Raw genomic sequence first — 23,729 nt, 5'->3', positions numbered from 1 at the left:
AGCCATCTAAACCATTGCCAGCCTGTTCAAGAAAATCTTTGCTGACGGAGGCTAGGCTCTGGGTGCTTGACTATCCCCTCTGCCAGGAGGTTTTCCCTTGTGCCTAAATTAAATCTTTCCCACTGCAATTTGAGTCCAATCCCCAGCAGACACAGAAAGCAAATTACTCCCCTTCCGCAGCTACCTTCTACCCATTTGAAGACTATTATCCTCTTTTCCCTCAGTCTTTTCTCCTTGAGAAAACAGTCAAACCGTCTCACAGAGCTCACCTCCGCTCACCATCAGCATGGAGGTACCACAATTCTGACACATCATCCTCTCCCACGCACACACTCACACACTCCCACCCTCATGTACCATACCAGTCATCCTGCTTGAACACAGTGCAGAGCATCCCAGAGAGGTACCGCTCACCCCCTTCATTCACATTTCTGGCCCTCGATGGCTTAAATTTGCATGCACTGAGTCTAAGAGCTGTTTTCTGAGCTCTTAGGAAAGGGGAAAGTGGGAACTGGGAAGACCCTGGTGTCCTGGCTTAAATCCACACCTGCTTTAACAGAGCAGTCAGCTGTGGCTGGGTAATAGGGCTGCTGTCACACTTGCTAAGCTGCCTTCATGGCAACAAGCCATTAAGCACTGCAGCTCAAAATAAGCACCAAACCCCTCAGGAATGCCTGGACACGCAGGAACCCAGACACGGATGGTAAATCTTTAATTTCAGCTGAAGACAAGGGACTAACCTCAGCACTGGTCTGCTCCTGGGGTCATTTGGTTAACTCTTGCCTTTATATCAAAGGGTGAATTTGCCTCGGTATTACTCATGCTGAAGCACTGAATCCCACAACGGTTTTAAGCTCCCAGCCACTTGATCATGTTCCTCTCCCACGTCCCCTTCAGATGAACAGATACAGGGTGATGCAGCATTTGCCTGCAGAAGAGTCACTGCCAGGGCTGTGCGGAGCTTGCTGGCTCCAGCTCGCAGGGGAAGAGCTGCAGACCCACGCTGCTGCAATCCCACCGCCTGGAGTTTCAGCGTGAGTTAAAGACCCAAACGATTCCACAAGCGCGGAGCAGAAACTCAGCTCTGGAAAGCTGTCAGCTGTGAAAATCTACCAAACTACCCGCTGGATCGACAGACAGCTGAATCCGCAGACAGTCGCGAAGGAGGTGGGATGCTGGGTGACTGCTTATTATGCTGAGCCAAATCCTCCTATTATTACCTTGTGTGCTACATGTCTTCTTTTAATATATTCAAGTGTTGTCTCTCCTCAAAGCACAGAACTGAAAGGGGTTTCCTATCATGCTCGTCTCTGATTCCTTTCCTAGATATGTTCAAATACCAAGCACTTATTTGCTGATGGCATCCCTTCTTAGACATATGCGTACAGCATATAGCAATGGCAATCTCCATTCACATCTCCCACCAAAATAACAAACCCAGGGTTCCTCTGCTCCCTGGAGTGAAGCACAAGCTCTATCAGTAAACCCCTTCCCCTAAAAACCCAACATAAATCATGTCCACATTAACTCCGGGTCCTCTCCAAACTCAGATGAGATTTAGCCCAAATTCACTCTGCAATGCATACTGACCGACTTTGGGTCAGTGATGACAAAGCAAACCTTTAAAGGCCAGGTGATTTCCAGCCAAGCGACGATGCAGGATCCCAATTCACCCCCCTCTGATGAAAGGCCACATTTGAAAAATAATGCAATTCTTTTCAGAGCAAGCTAGACTGCGGGTTGGCCCATTTTGGCCATCTAAGGGCATCACACGTCCTCTCTATTTCCTAATCGTATAACGAGAGAGAGTAGGAGGGGAAAACTGTCTGCCCAGCTGGTTCATACTCTATCTTCTCCATGCTATCAACGCCTGCTGAAACTCAGAGGGACTATACTAGGTTTAGTGAAAAGAGCATCCCTGCTGAGAGAGGAAACACAAGCTTGTGATTTGCAGAATCGCAGCCTGCTCCTACGGGCTGCCACAGACCTCAGGGAAAGGTACAACTGAGAAAACAGAGAAGCTGCTTCCGCTGTGGAACAGGAGATGGGCGAACCCCAGAAGTCGCCAGCAGCACTTACACCATAACCTTCCCCTATCTCAGCACAAAGCTCTCCTGAGACGGGCAGGAGTCCAGCTGGAGTGCCCCTTCCTCACTCCCAATTTGGCCTCTCTGTACCCAGGGAGAGTCCAGCGGTAACAACATAGATCCCCAGGAAATTTTAGGAAGCATTCAAGGGCGCCACAGCAAGAGGCACAATCAGCTCCTGAGAGACACTGTACACGTAGCAGCATCCCAGAGAGGACAGGGTGATTGCAGGAAGAGGTGCCAACAGCACAAGTGCGGGAGAGGATTTGGACCTCAAAAGCCCAAATGTTTGCAGCTCAGCAATGTTCAGCCTGGCACAGCTCTTGCTAACTGAGCAAACGGAGGCTCCTAATGCTCTCTCAGGGAAATGATGGCACTCGGTGCTTTCTGTAGCACCCTTCAGGCTTGGGGCACTGTGCAAACACGGATGCACACAGCCTGGGATGTCACCTGCAAGGGTGCTGCAGCTGGGGAAATGGAAGCAGAACACAATGAAGTGATTAGCCCAAGGTCACAATTTCACTTACAAGCACAGAAACAGCTCTCAGCCAATATGCCCAGATACACCAGCCTAATAAACTCGTCCCTAGACCTCCTCTGGGCATACTGGCAGTGGTTTGATGCCTTAAGACTTTGAGATGGATAAAACTGAGAACTTCCCATCAGCAGAAAAGTCCAACTTTTGAATCAAAGAGTTAATATTATAGAAGAAGCAGCATCGTTATTAATGAAACCTGAAAACTATTGTAAACGTGAGAACTGGCTGTCCTCAAGTTATGGAAAAGGCTTTGTTCTTATCCAGACTCTAAATCTCACGTGATAAACTACAGTAGAATATAAATGTTAAACTGATCATAAAATGTTCAAATAAAGTGCTCCAGTCTTATCTAAGTGAAACACTGCTATAATTTTCCATCAAAAAGTTATCAGAACTGCTACACCCTTACAAAATATTTTAATTCATTAACGTCAACATTTTTCCAGGGGAAAAGCATGCTGCTGGAAAACCTGGATCTACTCCCTGTGAAAGTGAGTCCCTGTAGAATTTTAGGAGCCTAAAATAACCCACCCTGTGTCTGCCTACTCTCCCTGAAGTGCACATACCTCCCACAGCACAGGGCAATCTTTTCAGAGCAAAGATCTTCAAGATACAGCAAGACCACACCAGACCTGCATGTTGATTCCCTTCCCACAGCCTGTTCAGCCAAGATGTACACTGCAAGTCTACTCTCCATGCTTTATTATTTCCCCAGAGTAAAAAGGATTTCTTCTCCTCTGCTCTACACACAACATCAGAATGTTTTCAGGGAAAGAAAAAGGTTGAGAGAGCAGCTCAGAAGCCGTTGTCTCTTTGGGTAGGAGGCACACCATGAAAGGTGCCTTGCATTCATGCAAACTGCAGACAACAATGAACAAAGCTTCCTGCAACACCCTGGGATTTCATAGGGTCAGGTCTGTCCATGGCTTACACTCACGTATCCTACTAGCACCCTTCCAAGTCAGCTCTGTAGTTTGGTCTGCTACAATACACCCCACAAAAATACACAGGTGCTGGTACAACCCTTCCAGCTAATCGTTCGCCTGTCAGTAAACGCCATCGTGGAGACAAGATGTTCCGAAAAATTCAGCACGGACCAAACAAACTCAGCATCCATCCAAGTTCTTTCCACCAGCACCTTTCAACCTTTGCTAACACCAGAAATACGAATGAAGCTCAGATGCCCAATTGATCAGCCTCATCTCTGCAGACGAGGTTAGAGAGAGGGCAGAAAGCCCATATTTGTACGGTCTTACTACAGTCCTAAGTGCTGTAAGAACCAAGCTTCAAAGCTTGATTGACTTTATAAAGGCCAATCATGAGCTGGATGTTGTCTCAGGAAAGACTTCACAAGCCAAACTCAAACAAGACAACCAAAGAGTGAAAGGCTCTCCTGCACATCCTCAGGCTCCCTCTCTCTTTCATTCCCATCTCCAACAAACTGCCAAGACTGCCAAGAAATAGTGAAAAAAACAGCACCACAAGACTCTTAATCAGACTGGCCGTGGTTTGCAAAGGTTTAGTTTGAACACTTAGCTCTGCAATTTCCTTTTGCCCTTATTCTCCATTAGCATTACTATTATGCAGGTGTAGCCTGTCAATACCATTGCCCGACCAAGCTACGCACAGTATAAAACCAAAATGAAAAGACAGCCTCAAAAAAGCTTGTCTGATTTCCTTAATCTAAGAGGTTTTAATCTTTCGTGATGGTCAAAGAGCAATCGTGCTGCACCAGTGCAAGAGGCTGCCTCCCTCTAGTCAAAATAGAGAAACTGGACCCAGAGAAAGAGTCAAATTTGAACTTCAGATTTTGAGATTAACAGCTCCATCATGGTTTAAGGATATTTGTCTGAAAAATTGATTCAAAACACAGCACTTTCAGCCCCTAGCTTCATTGAAATCAAGGAAAAACTGCTTCCTTTCCCCAACACATGAGCAACTCTCAGGGCCCAACCGGGGAAACTCTGTCCTTGGCAAGTCCGAATTGGCCGCCTGGGCAGCACCACTCATCCCCCACAAGCCTTTTCTGGTCCTTTTTCACTGCAAAAAAGCCATGCCCATAGCAGGGTTACAAATATTTCAAACTGCCAGGGCCAAAGACTCCAGAAGGGAGATTTATAGCAATAAATAATATTAATGACACAGGCGGACGGAGCTTCTTGTCCTGAGAGCTCCAAAGGCACATGAAAAACTGCACTATAAATGTCACCACCACAGACACCAATGATGATGAGATGCTACCTCTGGGGAAGGGAGGCAGCGTGGGCTTGCTCGGAATGACACCCGGTCAGGAAACTGAGGGTGGTACCACGAGGATCTGGATGAACAACACTCCACAGCATCAACAAACCCTGGGCTTTGCTTAATAGGGGGACTCAGAAAGTAGCCAGGCCCCAGATTTCCTCCCAGCATGGTTAAAGGACTCATCCTGATGCTCATGAGTTGATTCCAGGCTGGGATAAAATGAGTTGTGAAAATGTAACCCAACCAGCAGCCAGCGGAGTTGGAAAGAGAATGAAAGGAAGCAATTTTAGGCCTAAACCCCCAAGGACCAGCTGAGAGGTTAGTTGCAGATATAATAAAACATGCCTGGGGGAAGGAAGCTGCATCCTCCTGCAGCCAAGTCCACTCTCAGATGCGAAAATACTTGCACTGATGATAAAGGGCTTACACTAACCCTGTGTTATCCAGATAACACTCCAAACACCGAGAGCTGAGGGAGTAGCAGTATCTGGCCATGTCAAATTAACCATTTTTTTTTTCCTAGCTGCTTAGTTAAATAATACCAAGCATGGCATGAACACAAAGACTTAGCCCTCCGTTAGAGAAACTTCTGCTTTAGCCAAGCCAAAGGCACTTTTCTCTCTGCTCACACTGCCTGGTTCTCTGCCCACTTGCAGAAGAACAACCAGCAGAAGACCTTCACCAGCAGCTCAGCTGTACACCTGGGCTGGCTTCATTTCAGGCTTTGCCTTAAAAGTATTGCTGCAGCAGAAATAACAATTTATTTTCTCTGATCACGCAACCTCCCTAAACTTTGTCAGGACTGGGTTCCTTGCAACAACAGCATGGAGTCTTTCCTCTGCCGGACAAGGCTCACCCATCCACCATCCTGGTGGTCATCACAACGTCTGGAGCCAGGCACATAAGCTGCTGTAGCTTGGGCTGAAGGGTGAAGCCTTGCTGATGGCAGGACACAGCCCTGCAGGCTCACAGAGCAGGTACGGAGCAGCAGGATAGAGACCTACAGACGATGGGTCCCAGCTGGCTCACCTGAGCTCAGCCTGGCGACCTCGAGAAGGCTGGGTACCACTCCTGGAGAACACTAGCCCAGCAGGCTACCTCCCTAACTGCTTAGTTTCATGCAGATCCCAGCCTGCCCGGTGGGAAGACAGGGAAACAACAACTCATGGAAAAAGATGGGTACACAGACGCCAGCATCAATACAACTAGCTCCTTCCAGGCCCCTTCCAAGCAGGAACCCAGTCCCGGTCCTACTTTTGAGCATCCTTCAACCAGCGTATCTCTACCAAGAGCAGAAGCTCGGTGCTTCTCTCAAGAGGACCCTGAGAGCGGCTCTACCCGATGCCCCAAAGCTCGTTTCACAATGCTGTAGTGACTGGGCCTGCACGGGGCCCAGGCAAACACAACCAACACTGTGTCTTTAAAACCACTTCAGTGCAGATGTTGTTTCCATGGTAACTAGTGGACCAAATACATTAGTGTTTCTAATAATAAACCAAACCTTCATCTTGGAAAATGTGTTCCCCCCCTCCCTTTACCACCATCACCCTTCCTTTCTTCCTTTCCCCTCCCCTTTTGCTGAATTAAGCCTGCATTTAACAAGCAAGGCATAATTAGTAAATAATTGCAAGGGCCCAGTAACTCCCAGTGCCCAGGCAGATGGAGAAGCACTAGGTGGAGGGGAGGGGAGCTTTGACTTATGAACCTGGGAACTGTCCAAAAAGGGATGAACTACTTTAAAAAAAAAAAAAAGGAAAAAAAATATTAAAAAGCATAAGGTAGAAGACAGGAGCTTGTGAAGCCCCTTGTGACCACCCTGGTGTCGCCTTTGGTGCCCCGCTTTTTGACTCAGGGTGCAGCCGCCCGGCAATAATTTCTAGGAATCTCACACTTTTTTTTTTTCTGGAGGCTCCGTCCGAGACTCAGCTTCGTGTCACGGATAGCGGCCAAAACTTCGCAACTCTTCCTTTCCACGGCCCTTTATTCTGGAGTGGGGACACCCCCCTCACCTCCAAAAAGCGTAGGGTGGTGAGAAGCACCCAAAGGCAGGGAGAGGGGACACGGGTGACATGCGGAGGGGAGGGAGGGAAGCGGTGGAGGACGATTCCTCCCCCCCCCCCAAAAAAAAAAAAAAAAAGACACGTGCGAAGATTTCGTGCGTGGGGAACCCACGGGAGCGAACACGCCCGCCGGGGATTAGTTTTAAACGTGCCCCCCACGTTTAACGATATTTATGTTCAAACGCACAGCGCAGGGACGAAGGGATGGGAGGAAAAGGGGGAAGGAGTGCAGCAGCAGCCCCGGTGTGTGTGTGTGTGTGTGTGTGTGTGTCCCGCAAAGCTGCGGGAAGGGGAAGAGGGGAAGGGGAGAGGAAGGGCGGCGGGGAAGGGTGATGCAAAGCCTCACGCTGTGTGGCCACGGTGCCGGGGGCTGGGGGGTCTGTCCCCGCCGCCCCCTCCGCCCAGGTACGCGGTACCCTAAAGCCGCACGCCGAGGATGCTCCGCTCCATCCCGGTCGCGTCCCTTTCCCTCCCTTCTTTATTTTCCCCCTTCTGTGTGTCCTCCCCCCGCTTCTCCCCTCTGCTCCTCCCTCCGCGGCGCCGCCGGCGGGACTCACCATGTCGGGACTGAGCTGGGCTAAGATGGCGAAGGCGGAGAGCCGGTCACACAGGCACTTAGTCCGGGAGGCGTCGAGCGGGACCGTTCGGCAGCCGCGCCAGGACCAGGCGCCGGGCGGGGAGGCGGAGGCGGAGGCTCTGCTGGAAGGGAGGGAGGGAGGGACGGGGCGGTGGAGCGGGGAGAGAGGGAGAGCGGCCGTCAGGGCGGGCGGGGAGAGGGCACCGCGCCCCCCGCCGCCTCCCGGCCACCCCCAGCATCACCCACCACCACCCACCGGACCCGCATCTCTTTAGTCCTGCTCTTGGTCCTCGTCCACTCCCGGGTCACCTCTCTGACCCCTCCATCGGCCCCACCCATGTAAATGTGTCACCCCCCCCCGCCCCGGGCTGCCCTGCCTCACTCTCCCCATATACAGCACCCTCACCCTATAGCCCACATATCCCATGTACGCACGCATAACCATATAGCCCCCACGCACACTGTATGGATGCATAACCCTAGAGCCTTGTGACATACACCCCATGTAAGGATGCATAATCCTGTAGCCCTGTCGCACGTATCCTATATATGGATGCATAATGCTATAGCCTTGTCCCACTTCTCCCATAAACAAATCCCTAACCCTATAACCCTGTCCCACTCACTTACTATGTGAATGCATAATCCTATAACCCTGTGATATACACCCCATATAGGAATGCATAATTCTAGAGCTCTGTCCCGCGTATTCTACATATGGATGCATAACCCTATAGCCTTGTCCCACATCTCCCATATACACATCCCTAACCCTATAACCCTGTCCCACACACCCGCTATATGAATGCATAACCCTGTAGCCCTGTAGCATACACCCCATGAAAGAATGCATAATCCTATAGCCCCGTCCCACATATCCTGTATATGGATGCATAAGCCTGTAGCCCTGTCCCGCATATCCCATATACACATTCCTAACCCTAGAGCCCTGTCCCACTCACCCACTGTGTGGATGCATAACGCTATAGCTCTGTGGCATACACCCCATGAAAGGATGCAAAATCCTATAGCCCTACCCCACATATCCTATATATGGATGCATAACCCTATAGCCTTGTCCCACGTATCCCATATACACCTCCCTAACCCTATAGCCCACATATCCCATGTATGCACACTTAGCAGTATAGCCCACACGCTCACTGTATGGATGCATAACCCTAGAGCCCTGTGACACATACCTCATGTAAGGATGCATAAACCTACAGCCCCATCCCACGTATCCCATCTACACCTCCCTAACCCTATAGCCCTCTCCCACATATCCCACATATGGGTGCATAACCCTATAGACCTGTCCCACAGACCTGATATATATCTCGCTCCCCCACCATAGCCCCATCCCTCACCCTATATACCACCCCGCACCCCTGCCCTGCATCCCATATATACACATCCTCCCCATCTCACCGCTCCATACAGACGTCCCTGGCACCAATTACCCCAGTTTGTGACTCCAGCCCTCCCCCACACCTTCCCCACGATCCCCCTCAATTACTCCAGACGAACCAGTCCCTCCTTCTCCCCACCCCAACCCCCCAAGCTCTCCCTCCCCCCCAGCTCTCTAGAGCCAAGGTCTCCATAGGCCGTGACAGGACCCCTCTCAGACCTCTCTTGTGCCCCCAGAGCTCAGGGCACAGCCCCCAGAGGGCTCAGGCTCTTGATGCCCCTCAAGATCTCAAGACACTGAAGGAACATAGTCCCTTCTTTCTCATGGTATCCTTTCAGGCTGGGGAAGAGCAGCAGAATGGGGAAGGGGTCATAAGTGGGGAAGGCTCCATGTGAAGTTGGCCATTGTCCCACAGATGGGATGGTTTCATCGGGAAAATTTATTGCAGCCCCCTCTCTGTGTGAGCACTAAAGGCTAAGCCAGGGAAAACGGGAATCTCACACTCTGCCTCAAGTGCCAGGGTACAGTCATTTTACACCCATTGCTTTTTTTTACAGTAATTTTCCACCAATTGCTTCTATGTCTTGTCCAGACCACTCTCCTGAAACGTGGTCATGTACAGGGTGCAAATGTGGAGAGTAAGTGCAGAAATGCAATGGATGGGGAGAAGGTCAGGATCCATACAGCTAACCTGGGCTTCACTGGAGCCTGGGACAGGATGTGGAGGCAGAGCAAAAGGGCCATATGCCTTCACTGGAGGAACATGGGTGTAAGATGTCCCCTCTCCACATCTGATCAGCCTCAGAGGAAGGGACGTAGGCAAGAATGCCAGCAGCAAGCTCAAGGCAGCTCCAGATGGAGCCAAGCTGCTCAGCAGCCTTAGGTGTATCACAGATGGCCTGGACTTCTCTGTACTGCTGACTCCAGCAGACCTGCCTTGAGTTACAGAGAAGTTTTTTTTGCAGGTCTTGACTCCATGCAGACACTGACCCGTTCCTCACGCAATGAGACAGACCCTCCCTCTGCCTCCCTCCACCGCTCTGCAAGAAAGCGGAGCGAACGGGCTAGGTACCAACAGAGCATCAGCACATGCTGTTGATTCGGTTGTGATTACCTGCTTGGACCCAATTTAACACATGACATTGAGCCTTCATGAATTATCTCACTTTTGGATTAAAGCACTTTTCATAGTTAAAAATAAAAAAAAAAAATTAAACTAATTTCACTGTAGAGTTTGTCAGCAACACACAGAACAGTTTTTTTTTTCCTGGCACCCATCCAGGGTTTTCTAAATGTCTGGATCCTCCTGCATGTCCATCCAGCTGATGGGACAGAAATCTGCCATCCCCGGGCAGTCAGCTCTTCACTGAGCTAAGTCACATCATCTCTTAGAGACTCTCAGGATGAGGCTTCCTTCCCTGGTCTCTTCCATGTACCTTCTGCAATTCACCAGCATCCTCCTTGGAAGGGACCGAGAGATCCAAGGCCAATCTCAGTGGGAATACGAATTCCGTATTCTCCCCTATATGTACCGCCCATATTTCCAAGAACTTCATTAGCCAGTCGTTCTATTTATTCACTGTCACCAAGACTAATGCCTTATTTAAGATGTGTACAAATAATGAAAAATGCTCAGACTCTACCAACCAGTTATGTATTCTTACAGAAAGTATTAATTTAGCTTGACAAGACCTATTTTCCATAAGTTGATTGCTATTAATTCCTCCATTTTAAAGAGTATGCTATTATTCGATTATAATCATAATATTGCCCATAATCCCCTAATTTTTGGATCCCATATCAGATGGTGTGTTATTGTGCCTAAGACAGATGTGAGGCGGATGGCTCTGGAGTGAAACTGTTGTGATTACAGACACTCTCTAGATTTTGGGAGCACTTCCACCCTTTTTTTGACTAAAAGAGAAATGGTCCCAAATTTGCCTTACCCTGCTCTTTTAAAACTCTTGCATGTAAAATCACTCTGTCTTGTTTCTCTTAAAAACCTCTTACTTTATTAGATGACGTATAGCATGTTTTCTAGCTGCTAGTGTAATGAAAAGTATTTCATTAGCCTGGGATGTGGATTAAGTAACCAGGCGCTCTTCCAATTACAGAATACAGGTGTTTATTGAAATTTCTGCATTATTATAAATAAATCTGTCACTTCTAGCTAGTTACAAAACAATACCATTAGGATTTATTTTGGTTTTAGTATACTCCAAATCTTCCTTTTTATTCAGTTTAACCACCCTGAACAATAAAATTCTTACATCTTTTTTTTTTTCTCTTATCTTTTTCAAGCTTTTAATTTGAAATGCTTGCTATCAATTTATCTTTTGTCCGTATCTCTACAACAGCTTTTACTTTCCCTCTAAAACAGGTTGTTGCTGGGTTTTGTAGATATTGGTTTATTTGTCTTTGCTTGGTAGTTGTTGTTTTTGTTTAGTTGTGCTTTTTCTTTTTAGTGCTCTGGTTATCGTTTTCATTTATTGGTTTGCAGATATCTAGAAAAGTGCTCTTAAAAGGGCTCTTGATTATCCTTAACTTTTTTTTTGTTTAAGCAGGTTTTCACAACAAATAGACATGCTTAAAGCTGATGTTCTTAAAGCATCAAATATGTGTACATTGACACACACGTACATCCCCTGCCCCCAAGCAATTTGAACTCTCCTGAAATGTGTGAATACAATTGCCTTAACATCACTTTCAATCCCGAAGCCCAGCTTTACTCATTTACCAGTTTTCAGAGCAGGCTAGGACAGATCTGGGCCATGCATCAACAGAAGTAACCTCAGCCCAAAGGAAAAAAAAAAAAGAAAAAAAGAAGAAAAAAAAAAAAAGGCAAAAAGTAATCAGAAAGCCTACCAAACCAGGAAAACCCAGGGAAGGTATCAGAAAACAAATAACACTCCATAGATGTTGTGCCTGGCCTCCCATTCTCACAGCAGAAAAGCTGACAGTACAGCAGTGAATGCAATATCAGAATAAAGTCTATCCAGGGCCAACGCCACATTTGGCACGGTCTGATATCCATTTCTAGACACACATACAGAAAGAGCACATTGTGATATCGAGGCAAAAAAAAAAAAGTTGTAATAACTGCCCTTTGTTCTTATAAACCTGATCTGCTGCCTGCTTATTTATCCCATTGGATTCAAAGAAATCAATTGGATCAAAGCCATCCAGTTTTTACTTTAAAAGCTGCTATAAATCAGGAGGGGTGCTTGCGGGACGTGCTGAGTCAGAAACTTGGTGTAAATCACCTCAGAATAAGTCCAACTATGCCATTTAACAGAAAATTAGAATCTAACCCTCATTATTACCAGTGATTATTAATTGATTATTACCAGTTATTAAACTATTCAGAATATTCAAATGCTGGGTGCTCCAAAGAGCATGTCCATTCCTCTTGTTTTAAGATCCTTAGAAGAATAACTTTTTTCTCATCCTTTCCTTCCTCTTTGCAAATCTTTTTAATTACCTGTTCTCTTTGCCCTGCAATCCTTTTGATACAAACACCTCTGCACCCCTTTGGGATGTGGCTTGGAGCCAGGTTGGGGGAACGTATCTGCAGGTAGGAGGACGTGATAGAAGAGTCACCAGCCTCTTTTCACTGTCCACGTGCTACCATGTGGCAAGAGGCAGGCTAAATTCAGTCTTCAGAAAGCTGAGCAAAGGTTTTCTTGGGCATTACACCATCACGAGAGCTAACTGATACATCATCCAAAGGTTTACTCATCGCTTGAATCATGGTACGTAGGTGAGGTGCCACCATTGCCTTATTCCCAGTGTGGACATGATATAAGGAACCTTCATTCAAGCCTAGCTTCTGGATTCAGCTTGTGTTTCTTTGTTTTAAAATTAATTTCTAATTCATGTGATTGCTGAGAAACTCCAAAAAACGCAAGATTCAGTTGCAACTGGAGGGGTTCAAAATCACAGCTGTATTGATATGAAGTCTTGTGATTTTGGGTGGTCCCATTCATGTTTGAGTGGGGATGTTTGAGCCTATCCAGCAACATCTCTGCAGATGACATATTCAATTCCACCAAGAGAGATGTAATGGAATCTCTCTGTGGTCCAGGGAATCACACCTGAGGCAGTTTCGATCCTGTTGGATGCAGAGAGTGTTCTGCCCAGACAAACTTTCAAGTGGCAAGTATGACCAAAAGCCTCATAATTCAGGGCAATCTTCAAATCCTAAATGATTCAATCACTGAATTTTGCGATACAAAGGTGGTCTCACTGTGATCCGTTCAACTTACAAACCAGGGATACTAAAAAAAAGGGAATATCGCATATTTGTATGCACACTATTTCCATCAAGAACCTGATTAAAAGCTGCAGAAGCAAATGGGATTTTAATGTACAGGTCCTTAAGGGGAGGTAGGCGTGTGTTTGTGTGTTTGTGCCTGTGTATACAACATCTGTACATCAGTGCTGAGCCTTTATCTTCTCAGCAAACCCTTTGATTGTGCAGAAAAGTACATTGGGTTTGTAATGGAAAACCCATGCTCACAGCTCGGTGGCAAAGAAAAAGAGCAGAATTTGAATTATGCACAAATATCGAATCCAGGTACACTAATAAGGAAGCAGAATTATTTCCAGGTGGTCTCAAGAGGGGAGGGAAGAAAGAGGAACTGCACTAAAGGGAAAACGTGGGCAGAATATTACAGAAGAGTGTAGTCAGACTGATTACAAGCCAGTCAAAGAGGAATTGTAGAAATCCCCAAACCAGAACGGCGTAAAAAACATTGTACTTGAAGGGTTAGCAGGAAACCTGACAAGTTGGTTCTGTCTCTAATGTCTGTGGTCAGATTTATCTCCAGTGTAATTCCAATGATGTTCCACAAGAAAATGTTCCACCATATGTTACAACATGGCTATGAACATTATTTGAGCACTTGATGGGAAAAAGCAATTAAGCACTGTCTTGTAGATTTAAATAGAAGCTAAGCACATGCTTAAGGACTTTCTTAAATAGAAATGCTGTTCTGAATAGGAATTTGCACAAAAGGAGAGCCTTCGTTGTGGGAAGAAGCATGGATCAGAAAAAGGTTTTAAAAATGAGGTTTATATTTGAGACATAAATAATATAAATGATCTCCGGAGGTTTATTCCAACCTCCATGTTTCTGTAGTTCTCTGATTCTTCTTGCTTCACATGGGCCATTCCCCCCCTCGCTAACCAAGCAGGTCATGCAAGCTCTTGGCCCAGGTCCAGCTGGCAGATTGATTATTAATTTGGAGAACGAACCAGAGATGAAGTCAAAGTTAATCCTTTTTGTGGAATTCCCAAAAGCAATTTTCATTTCCAGCCAAAGGCTGCCCCAGAGCGCCTTTCAAACACACTTTGGCTCTGCACAATAGCTCGGGACCAAAAAATGTACAATCACTTTGCTACAGCAAAGTGTGTCAAAATCACCATTTCTGCAGGACCTCAGGGTCTGATTAAAAAGCAGATGGTTCCCAGGGAAAGGGACAGGAAAACGTTTGCACCTTTTGAAAAAAAAAGGCTGATTAAAAATAAATAAATAAATAAGTCTTTGATTAGCTGCTAAAACAGTCACAAAAGATTTTGTACCAGATAGGTAAACACTGAAATAAGTTAAACACTAAGTTAAATATGGGCTAAAATCAATCTTTAACACTCTAGCTGCTTGGGAAGTTTTGGATGCTGTCAGCACCAAAGCAATAATCATGCTTTTGTTAGCCTAAACTGGATAAAAGAACTGGATAAAAGCCGCAAAACTGTTTCACAAGGGTCATCCTATTATCCAAGAGATAATTTTGCCTTTCTGTGATCAATCCACTGATTCAAAGCCAGGCTGAGCTCTCAGTTATGCTGCTGAAAATCCTGAGAGACAACTCACACATCCAGCAAGTCAGTCTAGGTTTATTGGAGCGTAACCTATCGTCCTAGAAAAATCATGCACTTCTGTGTCTCCGAATTCAAAGTGTTGCACCAGTTTGGTGAGAACCTGTATAACCCAATCTGAATGAAAACTGGAGCTCCAATGCAGTCACTGATTGTCCAGCAGATTTCCTACGCTCATTTTATGCTCATTTCAAAGAACTCAAGTGCCGCCAATCTAATTTAGCTCACAGTCCGGAAAGCCGCATCCTGGGCTGCATCAAAAAAAGTGTGGCCAGTAGGGTGAGGGAGGTGATTCTGCTCCTCTATTCCACTCTGGTGAGACCCCATCTGGTGTACTGTGTCCAGCTTTGGAGCCCTCAGCACAGGAAAGACATGGACTTGTTGGAGTGGGTCCAGAGGAGACCACGAAGATGATCAGAGGGTTGGAGCACCTCTTCTGTGAGGACAGGCTGAGGGAGTTGTGATTGTTCAGCCTGGAGAAGAGAAAGCTCTGGGGAGACCTTATTGCAGCCTTTCAGTACTTAAAGAGGCCTTATAAGAAAGATGGGGACAAACTTTTTATCAGGACCTGTTGCAATAGGACAAGGGGTTTTATACTAAGAGAGGGAAGATTTGGACTAGATATGAGAAATTTTTTACACTAAGGGTAGTGAGACACTGGCCCAGGTTGCCCAGAGAGGTGGTAGATGTCCCATGCCTGGAAACATTCAAGGTCAGCTTGGACAGGGCTTTGAGAAACCTGATCTAGTGGAAGATCTACCTGTACATTGCAGGAGGGTTGGACTAGATGATCTTTAAAAGTCCCCTCCAGCCCAAACCATTCTATGATTCTATGATAAAGAAACTGAGGCACACAGTTTTACACAGTCCTGTAAGAGGGCACTAACAGAGCTCCAGACATTTGGACTAAGCAAGTCACTACTGAAGCTACTGAGCAACATTGCCTCCCAGTCAACAAATGCATCCAGACATCCTTTGGCTGGGTTTCCTGGTTTCTTCACAGAAAGGAAAAAAAAAAACAAACAAACAGGTCTCTGAAGCCACTCTGAAACTTCATGCTCAACTGCTGAGATCGCTCTGTCTCCTTATGCATTTTGTTAGGCGCTGATGCCCTTTTTCTCACCTCTACCCCGACAGCACAGACCTGGCACCGAACAAAACAATTTTCTGCTGGTAGGAAAGAATCAATAATCAGATTAGCAACTATTATTAAATTAGCTCTTTAGAAAAAACAATGAAAATGGAAAAAAGGGGGGAAAAAAGCCTAGTATTGATCCAGTTGCTTGGTGCAAGGAAAATGAAACCAGAGCAGGAATACTAATTTTTTTTATTCTTTTTTTAGAGGCCCCTAATTACAGGTGTTTTCAGCTGATTTACTTCAGAACTGACACAAGCAAAATTAAGACAGTGGTGATTTAAGAAAAGATTCGTGACCTATTGGAAATGAGGGATATTTGGAATTCTTTCCAGGACCTTTTCTTTTTTGAGGGGGGGAGGGAGGGACAGGAAGAGAAAGTTATAAGGAGGTTAAAAGCAAGGCCTTTTCCCAGCTGTGAATTCATAATCATGGCTAACTGAATTGGAGCATTTTGCAGGGGACAAGGTTACTTACTATCTGCAAATTAGCCCCAGAAAAAAAATGAAACAGCGCATATGCAGCATCCAGTCTGAAGCCTTAATTAACATAAACAATGTTAAAACGCACAAAGAAATACATATTACCATTGAAACAAAGCATATGGCTGGCTAAATATCCGTAAGATTATCTGGAGATAATCTTTTCAGACACCATAAATACAGCTGACGCTGAGCTGTAATGAGTCTCATCAGAAGGCCATGCTGTCCCGCTGGAGAGGAAGCTCAGCACTTCCCAACATTGTCAGCCTCCTGGGTTTTGGACCACCGTTTAAAATCCAGAGCATGTAGTTGATAATTAATGAGCACTCTCTCCCTTCACATCCCTGCTCCACAACTCCAGAAGAAGGCTTGAAATGCAGATATCATCTCTTGCAGATGAAGTTTGCCTTGGTCTCCAAAGACCTGACTCAGTGCACAGGGGTGGTATGGGACAGAAGAACTGGGCCACTGGGTCCATACCCTATGACAGCAATTTTCTTGCACTTCCCTGCCAAACGTCCTTTCCACAGGACAGATGTTTCATCAGGATGGACCCCTAGAAAGACCCCTCTGCCCTGTGTGTCCTACCCAGTAAGCCACTGTACAATCCTCAACGCGTACCCTTAATGTCAAACTTTAATACTGAAGACCTGACAACATGGACTATAATGGACCGTAGAGAAGAAATGGAGAAACCAAGGACACTGTTAGTGTTCTTGGCCTTTAAAACTGAAAGAAGTGTAAAAATCCCTATGAGATTTCGTAATATTCCTGTTGTAGAGGAAACCAGTTCAATAGCTCCTGCTCATCAAACCTGGGGAAATATTCTTTCCTTACGCCAGTTCTAGTGGTTGCTTAATAAATGACAGATTTGATCGTCTCCGCAGTATCACAACTGAACTTACACACAACATCAGGAATTTTGCTTGAAGTATTGTGAGGGTTTGGGGTTTTGTATAGCGTATTTGAAGTCTCTTTGTCTTATGGATTTTCTCCTTTAAAAGGGTGACATTTTCAAGATCCTCTACAGAACCCTGTGAAAAAGAAACAAAAACAGAAAAGCCTACAGCTCCCTATAATCCCACGACTTCATGGTGTTAAGAAAAAAGAAAAATCATTCTCAGATTTACCTACACTGCAAGCACTGGTGTTATCAGGTCAGCTCAACTGTCAGGGGCTGAAGGAGATAGCCTTGGACTACTTTCCACAATAGACCAATGTTTTATCCCTCCAAGACTTTAGCCTCTGCTCTTAAACTCGCTATTGCTATGCAGAGCTAAAAGCATCACTACAGCATCTCTAGAATCCCTCCAATGCAAGAAGCCCAGGCCATACCTCCTGACCTTATTTTTGGGCAAAGTTGCCCATTGGAGCTTTCCTGCTACACCAGAAAATTGGAGCAATAAATAGTTCATTAAATATCAGGGTCATCTTGGGAAAAAGGTGAAAAGAGGAGCTACTGTGAAAGTAACGTCATCAGAGGTTGGGGCTTTCTGAAGTTGACTTTCCTGAGTGGAAGAAAGGGTATTACTGGGACAACAGGGGAATGGAAAGATGGACACTAAGATGCCTGGTCTCATTATCATATAGGGCTCCTTTCCAACAGAGGACAAGGTGAAATGAGTGAGTGATATATCTGTCTCCTTCCCACCCCTATGTGACTTTCACAGCTGCTTATCCAGGCTTCACAGGACCATTCTCTCCAGGGGCAGCTCCTTGGGTGTCCTTGACTGGAACACTTGCATGGAAATATTTTGGCACGTCTTGCAAAAGAAGAACGTGAGTCAGGACCGTGTTGGATGGGCTGTCACCTACTTGTTGTGTCACACTGCATGACCCTTCTGAAATTGCCTGCTTTAGCAAACGTGTAGAAAGAGTGTATGTTCCAGCTGGACAGGAAAATGTTCAGCTTACCCTCTCAGCTTTCCTATCAGCTTTCCAGCTGTAATTTCTCAATTACCATGAGATGCCTGATATATTAAAGACCCGTGGCCGGTTATGCTGTCAGTCCTTCTCATGCTAGGAAGACTCAAATTGGATCATGGTCCAAAAGATGAGTACTCCACTTGTCCATTTATAAAATGATATGGCTCCATGGCAGGCATTAACCCATATGTGGTCCAGGCAACCCTCTTTCTCTGCCTTGTACAACAGACAGTCACCATATGATAATTTCTGAGAAACCAGGGAAGTGTCCTGGTTACCCAGAAAACGATACTCAGCGCACTAACGTGATAAGCAGCAGCCGTGTCATATGTACTGAAAACATTTCAGGGAAAATCCTCAGAGGAACCGAGCACATTAGCAGAGCACACCGTTTTCTATGCCCGGATGTCATGGTCCCATGCTCGAGTCTCATGGGAAAGGAGGCTTGGGAAGAATGGGGAAACAAGGTAGTAAATGCTTTTGCTCAGTGTACCAGATGCCAGAATACATGTAAGACATTGCAGCCAGCAGTTAACAAGCTGGAAATGCTCCCTTTGGCTAGTCAAGGATGTATAAATGGACTTGGTTTAAAGGCAGGGAGAGCAATACATACACCTCGTAAGAGATATCTCACATCCTCTTCAGGGTATGTTCAGGCTACCTCAGACATAGAATCATAGAATCATAGAATTCTCTAAGTTGGAAGGGTCCTTTCAGATCATCAAGTCCAGCCATCAACCTAACACTGCCAAAACAACATCACGAAACCATGTCCCTCAGCACCTTGTCTACCCATCTTTTAAATACATCCAGGGATGATGATTGCACCACTTCCCTGAGCAGCCTGTTCCAATGTTTGAACAGCTATGACCTGTTTGCAGTTCAGCACTTCCATCTTCCTAGATGACCCCAATGGAGCCTAAAAGGACTCAGAGCTCCACCCAGGCCCTTGGCCAGAGCTTAGGGGAGCAGAAGGATGGTTAGCTGGCATGAGGGGATGCCCATAATTCCCATCCCATGGCTGTTCACACCAAACCCTGGCAACGACAGAGCAGCAGGTTGCCTCTGCATGTCCAGCTGGAGATTTTGAACATTGCTTTGGTGCGTGCAACTCACAAGGCAGAGGAAGATGAAAGTGTGTTATTGCTCTGAACATCAGCTTTGGTCCAGATCCCCTGTCACTTGTGCTCTCTTTTTTTTGGTGTCCCCCTCTCTGAAGCGGCCCTGGCAATCTTGATGCTTTTCACAACTTTTTGCGGCAAAGTCAGGGATGGAAACACAGGCTGCCTCTTGTCTACCTACAAGCAGCACTTCACAAAACAGCAAACAAACACTGCTGTTGATCTCCCAACCCTGTCTCAAAGAGTACAGGAAGCCCCAGGGCCAGGTTGGGAAGAAGGATGGCTCTCTCACCACCAAAACACTAGCTCCAGGGTACGCTGCTTCTCAGAAACCTAAATCAGAAAATTTTAATGGCTGAGTGCAGAGCTAGCGGATAAAGAGACAAAGAAAAATAAATCAGGCAGATGACAGAGGGGCTGGGAATAGGAGGAGGTAGCAGACGGTAAAAGAAATTAAATCAAGAAGCCAAATTAAGGTGCTGCAGGCAAAGATGAAGATGCTGGATTAAAGATTAACCGTAACCAAGAGGGAGATGCAGTCCTTTAAAGGTACAAATTACTTCAATGCACTTAGCAAAACCCACACAAATCTCCTAAGAATAAAGTCCTCACAGATGCAACGGGATCACAGTAACAGATATCTCTGGACCTGGGAACTCTGGATAGCTTCACACTCCAGTGTTTTCAGCTGAGAAGGGGAATGAAAAGCAGAACAAAGGCAAATACCCTAAAAAAAAGAAAGTCCTGTGTTGTCCGAGGCAAAGAGAAGGATGTGCAAGAAAAGCTCTGAGAAGGGCTTGGCCCTGTACAAACAAATTCTGTGGATGTTTTGAAATTTTTCTGAATCCAGGGGAGCTGCTGAACCCTTTGGGGCTGTCTCTTCACTGAGCATTTCCTAATCTCTTGCCAAATAACTCCAAAGGAACGGTGGGTGAGCTTGAAGTGGAAGCACACCTTTCACGCCTGCTTCTTTGCAGCTGAAAGCAAACGAGAGCTCAGCAAACGTCCCTGTCAAAGTGCAAGCAGGTGAAGCTGGTCACCCTTTGGCTCCGCCGCTGGGCACAGAAGACACTTGTTCCATCACAGCATATTAGGCGTTTTCACCATTTCACATCACCGCGTTGGGATCGCTGGGAGAAAGGTCACTTTTGCTTTGCCACCTCCTTTTAGCACAAGCAACTCACATTTTGCAGTGGAGCATCTATGAACCCGTTTCTGTAAGAGTAAGGAGGAGGTGGAGGAACTGGAGGGGAGTTGTGGGATTAACAGTTTTAAAACCCTGAAGGGGTTTTATCATGCTTTTCAAACATACTAATAAGGTTCTCCGGTACAATACAGAGTTGTTAGTGGCTGTACAGACCACAAAAACAGCAGGTTATTTCTGTCTGTGTTAGCCTGCTACGGTCCAACCCTGCTCTTTGGAAAGAAAGACAGAGCTTTGAGCCTTGCTGATCTTGGCACAATGATCCCATGATTAGAACTTCAGAGAAACACCAAAATCAAAATCAAGACCCACTTCAAGCCTACAGTTGGATACCAGTGAGCTCTGAATAAGGCCTGAGAAGCAATGAGGTGTTCAGAGAGCCAGGGGATAGTAGCAAAAGGCAGACGCACACACACATACACACAGGGTTGCTGCTCTATTTCGTTGGTGTGAGTTCAGCTAGCTGCACTTTTTTCTGTGCCAGTGATTTCCTTTGCTCCTTCCCTTTGGCCTCCTTTTCCTCTGCACTCCACAAAAATGAGCATTTATGGCAGCAGAGCAGCCAAGAGAAGCAAAGCTGACAGCCCCTTGGATGCATGGAGTGCCTCCCTTCTTCCCAGTTCAAATGTTGGAAAGCAGCATCTGCCCGTTCCTGAAGGACATTTGGATCCTGGTTCGGGGATGCTGCAGTGCTGCTCACCGCCTTCGCATCGTTATTCTGTGCCCATAGCTGCTATAGATGTCCTGTCACATTCCGTGCTAATTTGTTACAGGTTTGGGGAGGGAGGGGGTAAATAAAATATAAAGCAAACCAGAAAAGCCCACCCTGGTGGGACCACTGTGATTTCTGTCTTGACTTATGTGGGTATATAAATGAAGCTACTAGAGGGTTTGCTTTGGATTTACATTAGCAGGAGAGGAGGAAACCTCTGGGAAATAAAGATGATGCTAATGCAGTGAGGGGGCTGGTGCACTAGTGGCTAAATAAATGCTAATAAATGCTGATGTTTAAGATTGCGCTGCCCCCCTCTCCTTGAACAACCTGTTCCCAGTCCTCCTGGGTGCTGATCAGATGGTTTCTCAGCGGGGGTCGTTGTAAACACCTCCCTGGTGGGCAGGACCCAGATCAATCAGAGGGAGAGAGGCGAGATCCCGCAGCGGGGCTGTGCTGCTCAGCTGGGAAGGGAACAGCAAGTGGAGAGGTGGCTGGATTCATCGATTGCCTTTCAGCCCCGAGCCACTCTGCTGGGAACAGTACCTTGCCACAATTTGACATGCATGACAGCAGCGAGGGGTGCAGGGATGCAGAAAGCCACTGACAGCACTCAGGATCGATGCGAAACTAGATAGCAGCAAAGCAAACTTCTGTTCTCCAGCCTGCTAACAGCCTGGCTGGACTGGCAAGGGGTTGAAACACAAATCAAGCTCCAGACCTGCGAAGCTGGCAGAGGTTTTCCTGCTTGGAAGATTTCCCTGCCAGGTTTTTACATGGGCAGCGTCACTGTTGGTGGGTCTGCTCTAATTCTTGCTTTCCCCTGCCAATGGATCTGGCTGGGAGAAAAAGACGTGCCTGGCCCACAGACGTAGCACCCCAGCATTTCGCAAAGAGGAGGAATAAGGAGCAGGATCCGCTTGAGCTTTTCTCAGGAAAGCAGGTCACGGGGGAGGAGGGGGAGTCATTTCCCAGCTTTGCTGCTGAAAATGTGTTTAACCAAAGCAACGCTGGTAACCAAACACTCTGCCAGCCCCTGGAACTCGCGCAAAGAGGGATTGCTATCAAAACGTTTTAAACCCACTTTCTGCTAATGAAAATGGCTTTAAGAGCTGCAGGCTGATGGAAACCTCTCTCTTCCCAGCAACATTTCTTCATTAAGCTCTCTTCTCCCTCCTCCCCACCTTGTCTTCTCTCTGTCCACCTAGGCAACAGAGTGCTCCCCAGGAAACTCAGGTTTACCTCACACCTCCAGCAACACCCCTACCCTCAGCCAACCAACTTCTCCAGATGGGACAGGTGTTGCAGCATCTGGGCAAACTTGCACTGAACTGGCTAATGTATTTTGTGCCCTGATGTTAAGCTCAGTTGCAGCGACAGACTTTGGAGGGACTCAAAGAATATTCACCTGACAGGGAGTTTCTGACTTCCCACTTAATAGGAAGACACGGAAACACTCCTCAACTAATTAAATACCTGCCAATTACAAGGCAGCACAAATGATGACTCTGCTGGCTAAAGCAATTTATACTGAAAAATGTCTGTGCTGTGCTGTCTGTGGTTTGCAGCATCAGGAACGGCCTTTATTGCAGAAATTGCACAGCAGAAGGCACAGTCCTAGGGGTGAAGTGTCCTTTTTTTCCTGTCCATCCATCCACCCCAGTCTGCCCAACCATAATAGGTGCACATGCCAGTACCAAGCACATCCATCATCGCCTTCTCCCTTGGCAGACTCATCATTAAAGCCCTGCTTCTGCACCTCTTGCAGACCTGTGTGGATACCTTGGGCTCCAGTTCCAGGCTGTAACGTCCTTGCAGAGTACGAACCAGCTGCTGCTAGTCAAAGGCACTGATTTCTGATACATCCTTCCACAGAGCCTGGAGGGAGCAGGATTGAATCTATAGCTCCCAGGCTGGGAAACTCAGAATTCCCACTGAGAACCACTGAAATCTCAGGTTTTAAGCCAATAACAACAAAATGCACTCAACCCCCCTGGTATTCTCTTTCCCAAGGCCCAAGGGAGGGAAGGAACATGGGGATAAGCCAGCTAGTGTCACCACCACAGACGAAATGCAGAATTCCAGCAGGAAGCTTTTACTCTCTGGCTCAGCAGAGCTGCACGTTGCCAGTGTGTTGTCTCCAAAAGCCAAGCTAGGCACCTGAAGCTAGGAATCTCAAAAGGAGGAGATCAGCCAGGGCTTGCAGGGGGTGAATAAGGAGGATTCCCACTGCTGCAGCTCTCTCCATCCCAGCTGTGAAGGTGGGGAAAGGGAGAACATCCAGAGGAGAGAAGCAAACAAGCATCGGCAATAGCAATAGGAGTTGTTTGGCTTTACTTTAAGGAATAAAGAGCA

At 46.6% G+C, this 23,729-nt stretch overlaps 1 protein-coding gene across 14 annotated transcripts in view; it reads right to left on the bottom strand.

Moving 5' to 3' along the window:
• Positions 1-23,729, bottom strand: part of ADGRB1 (adhesion G protein-coupled receptor B1) — a 293,273-nt gene that overhangs the window by 84,260 nt on the left and 185,284 nt on the right. For 10 of the 14 annotated variants that reach the window (XM_063327633.1, XM_063327629.1, XM_063327631.1 and 7 more), the window contains one exon: positions 7,487-7,628. In XM_063327633.1, the coding sequence (XP_063183703.1) occupies positions 7,487-7,628 (142 nt within the window). The remainder of the gene's footprint in view (positions 1-7,486; positions 7,629-23,729) is intronic. The other 4 variants (XM_063327630.1, XM_063327635.1, XM_063327641.1 and 1 more) reach the window with 1 other exon arrangement.

The sequence above is a fragment of the Chroicocephalus ridibundus genome, chromosome 2, assembly GCF_963924245.1.
Source record: "Chroicocephalus ridibundus chromosome 2, bChrRid1.1, whole genome shotgun sequence".
NCBI classification, from domain to species: domain Eukaryota; kingdom Metazoa; phylum Chordata; class Aves; order Charadriiformes; family Laridae; genus Chroicocephalus; species Chroicocephalus ridibundus.
The sequence above is the reverse complement of the archived record's forward strand: the minus strand, read 5'-3'. Positions and strand labels throughout refer to the sequence as shown.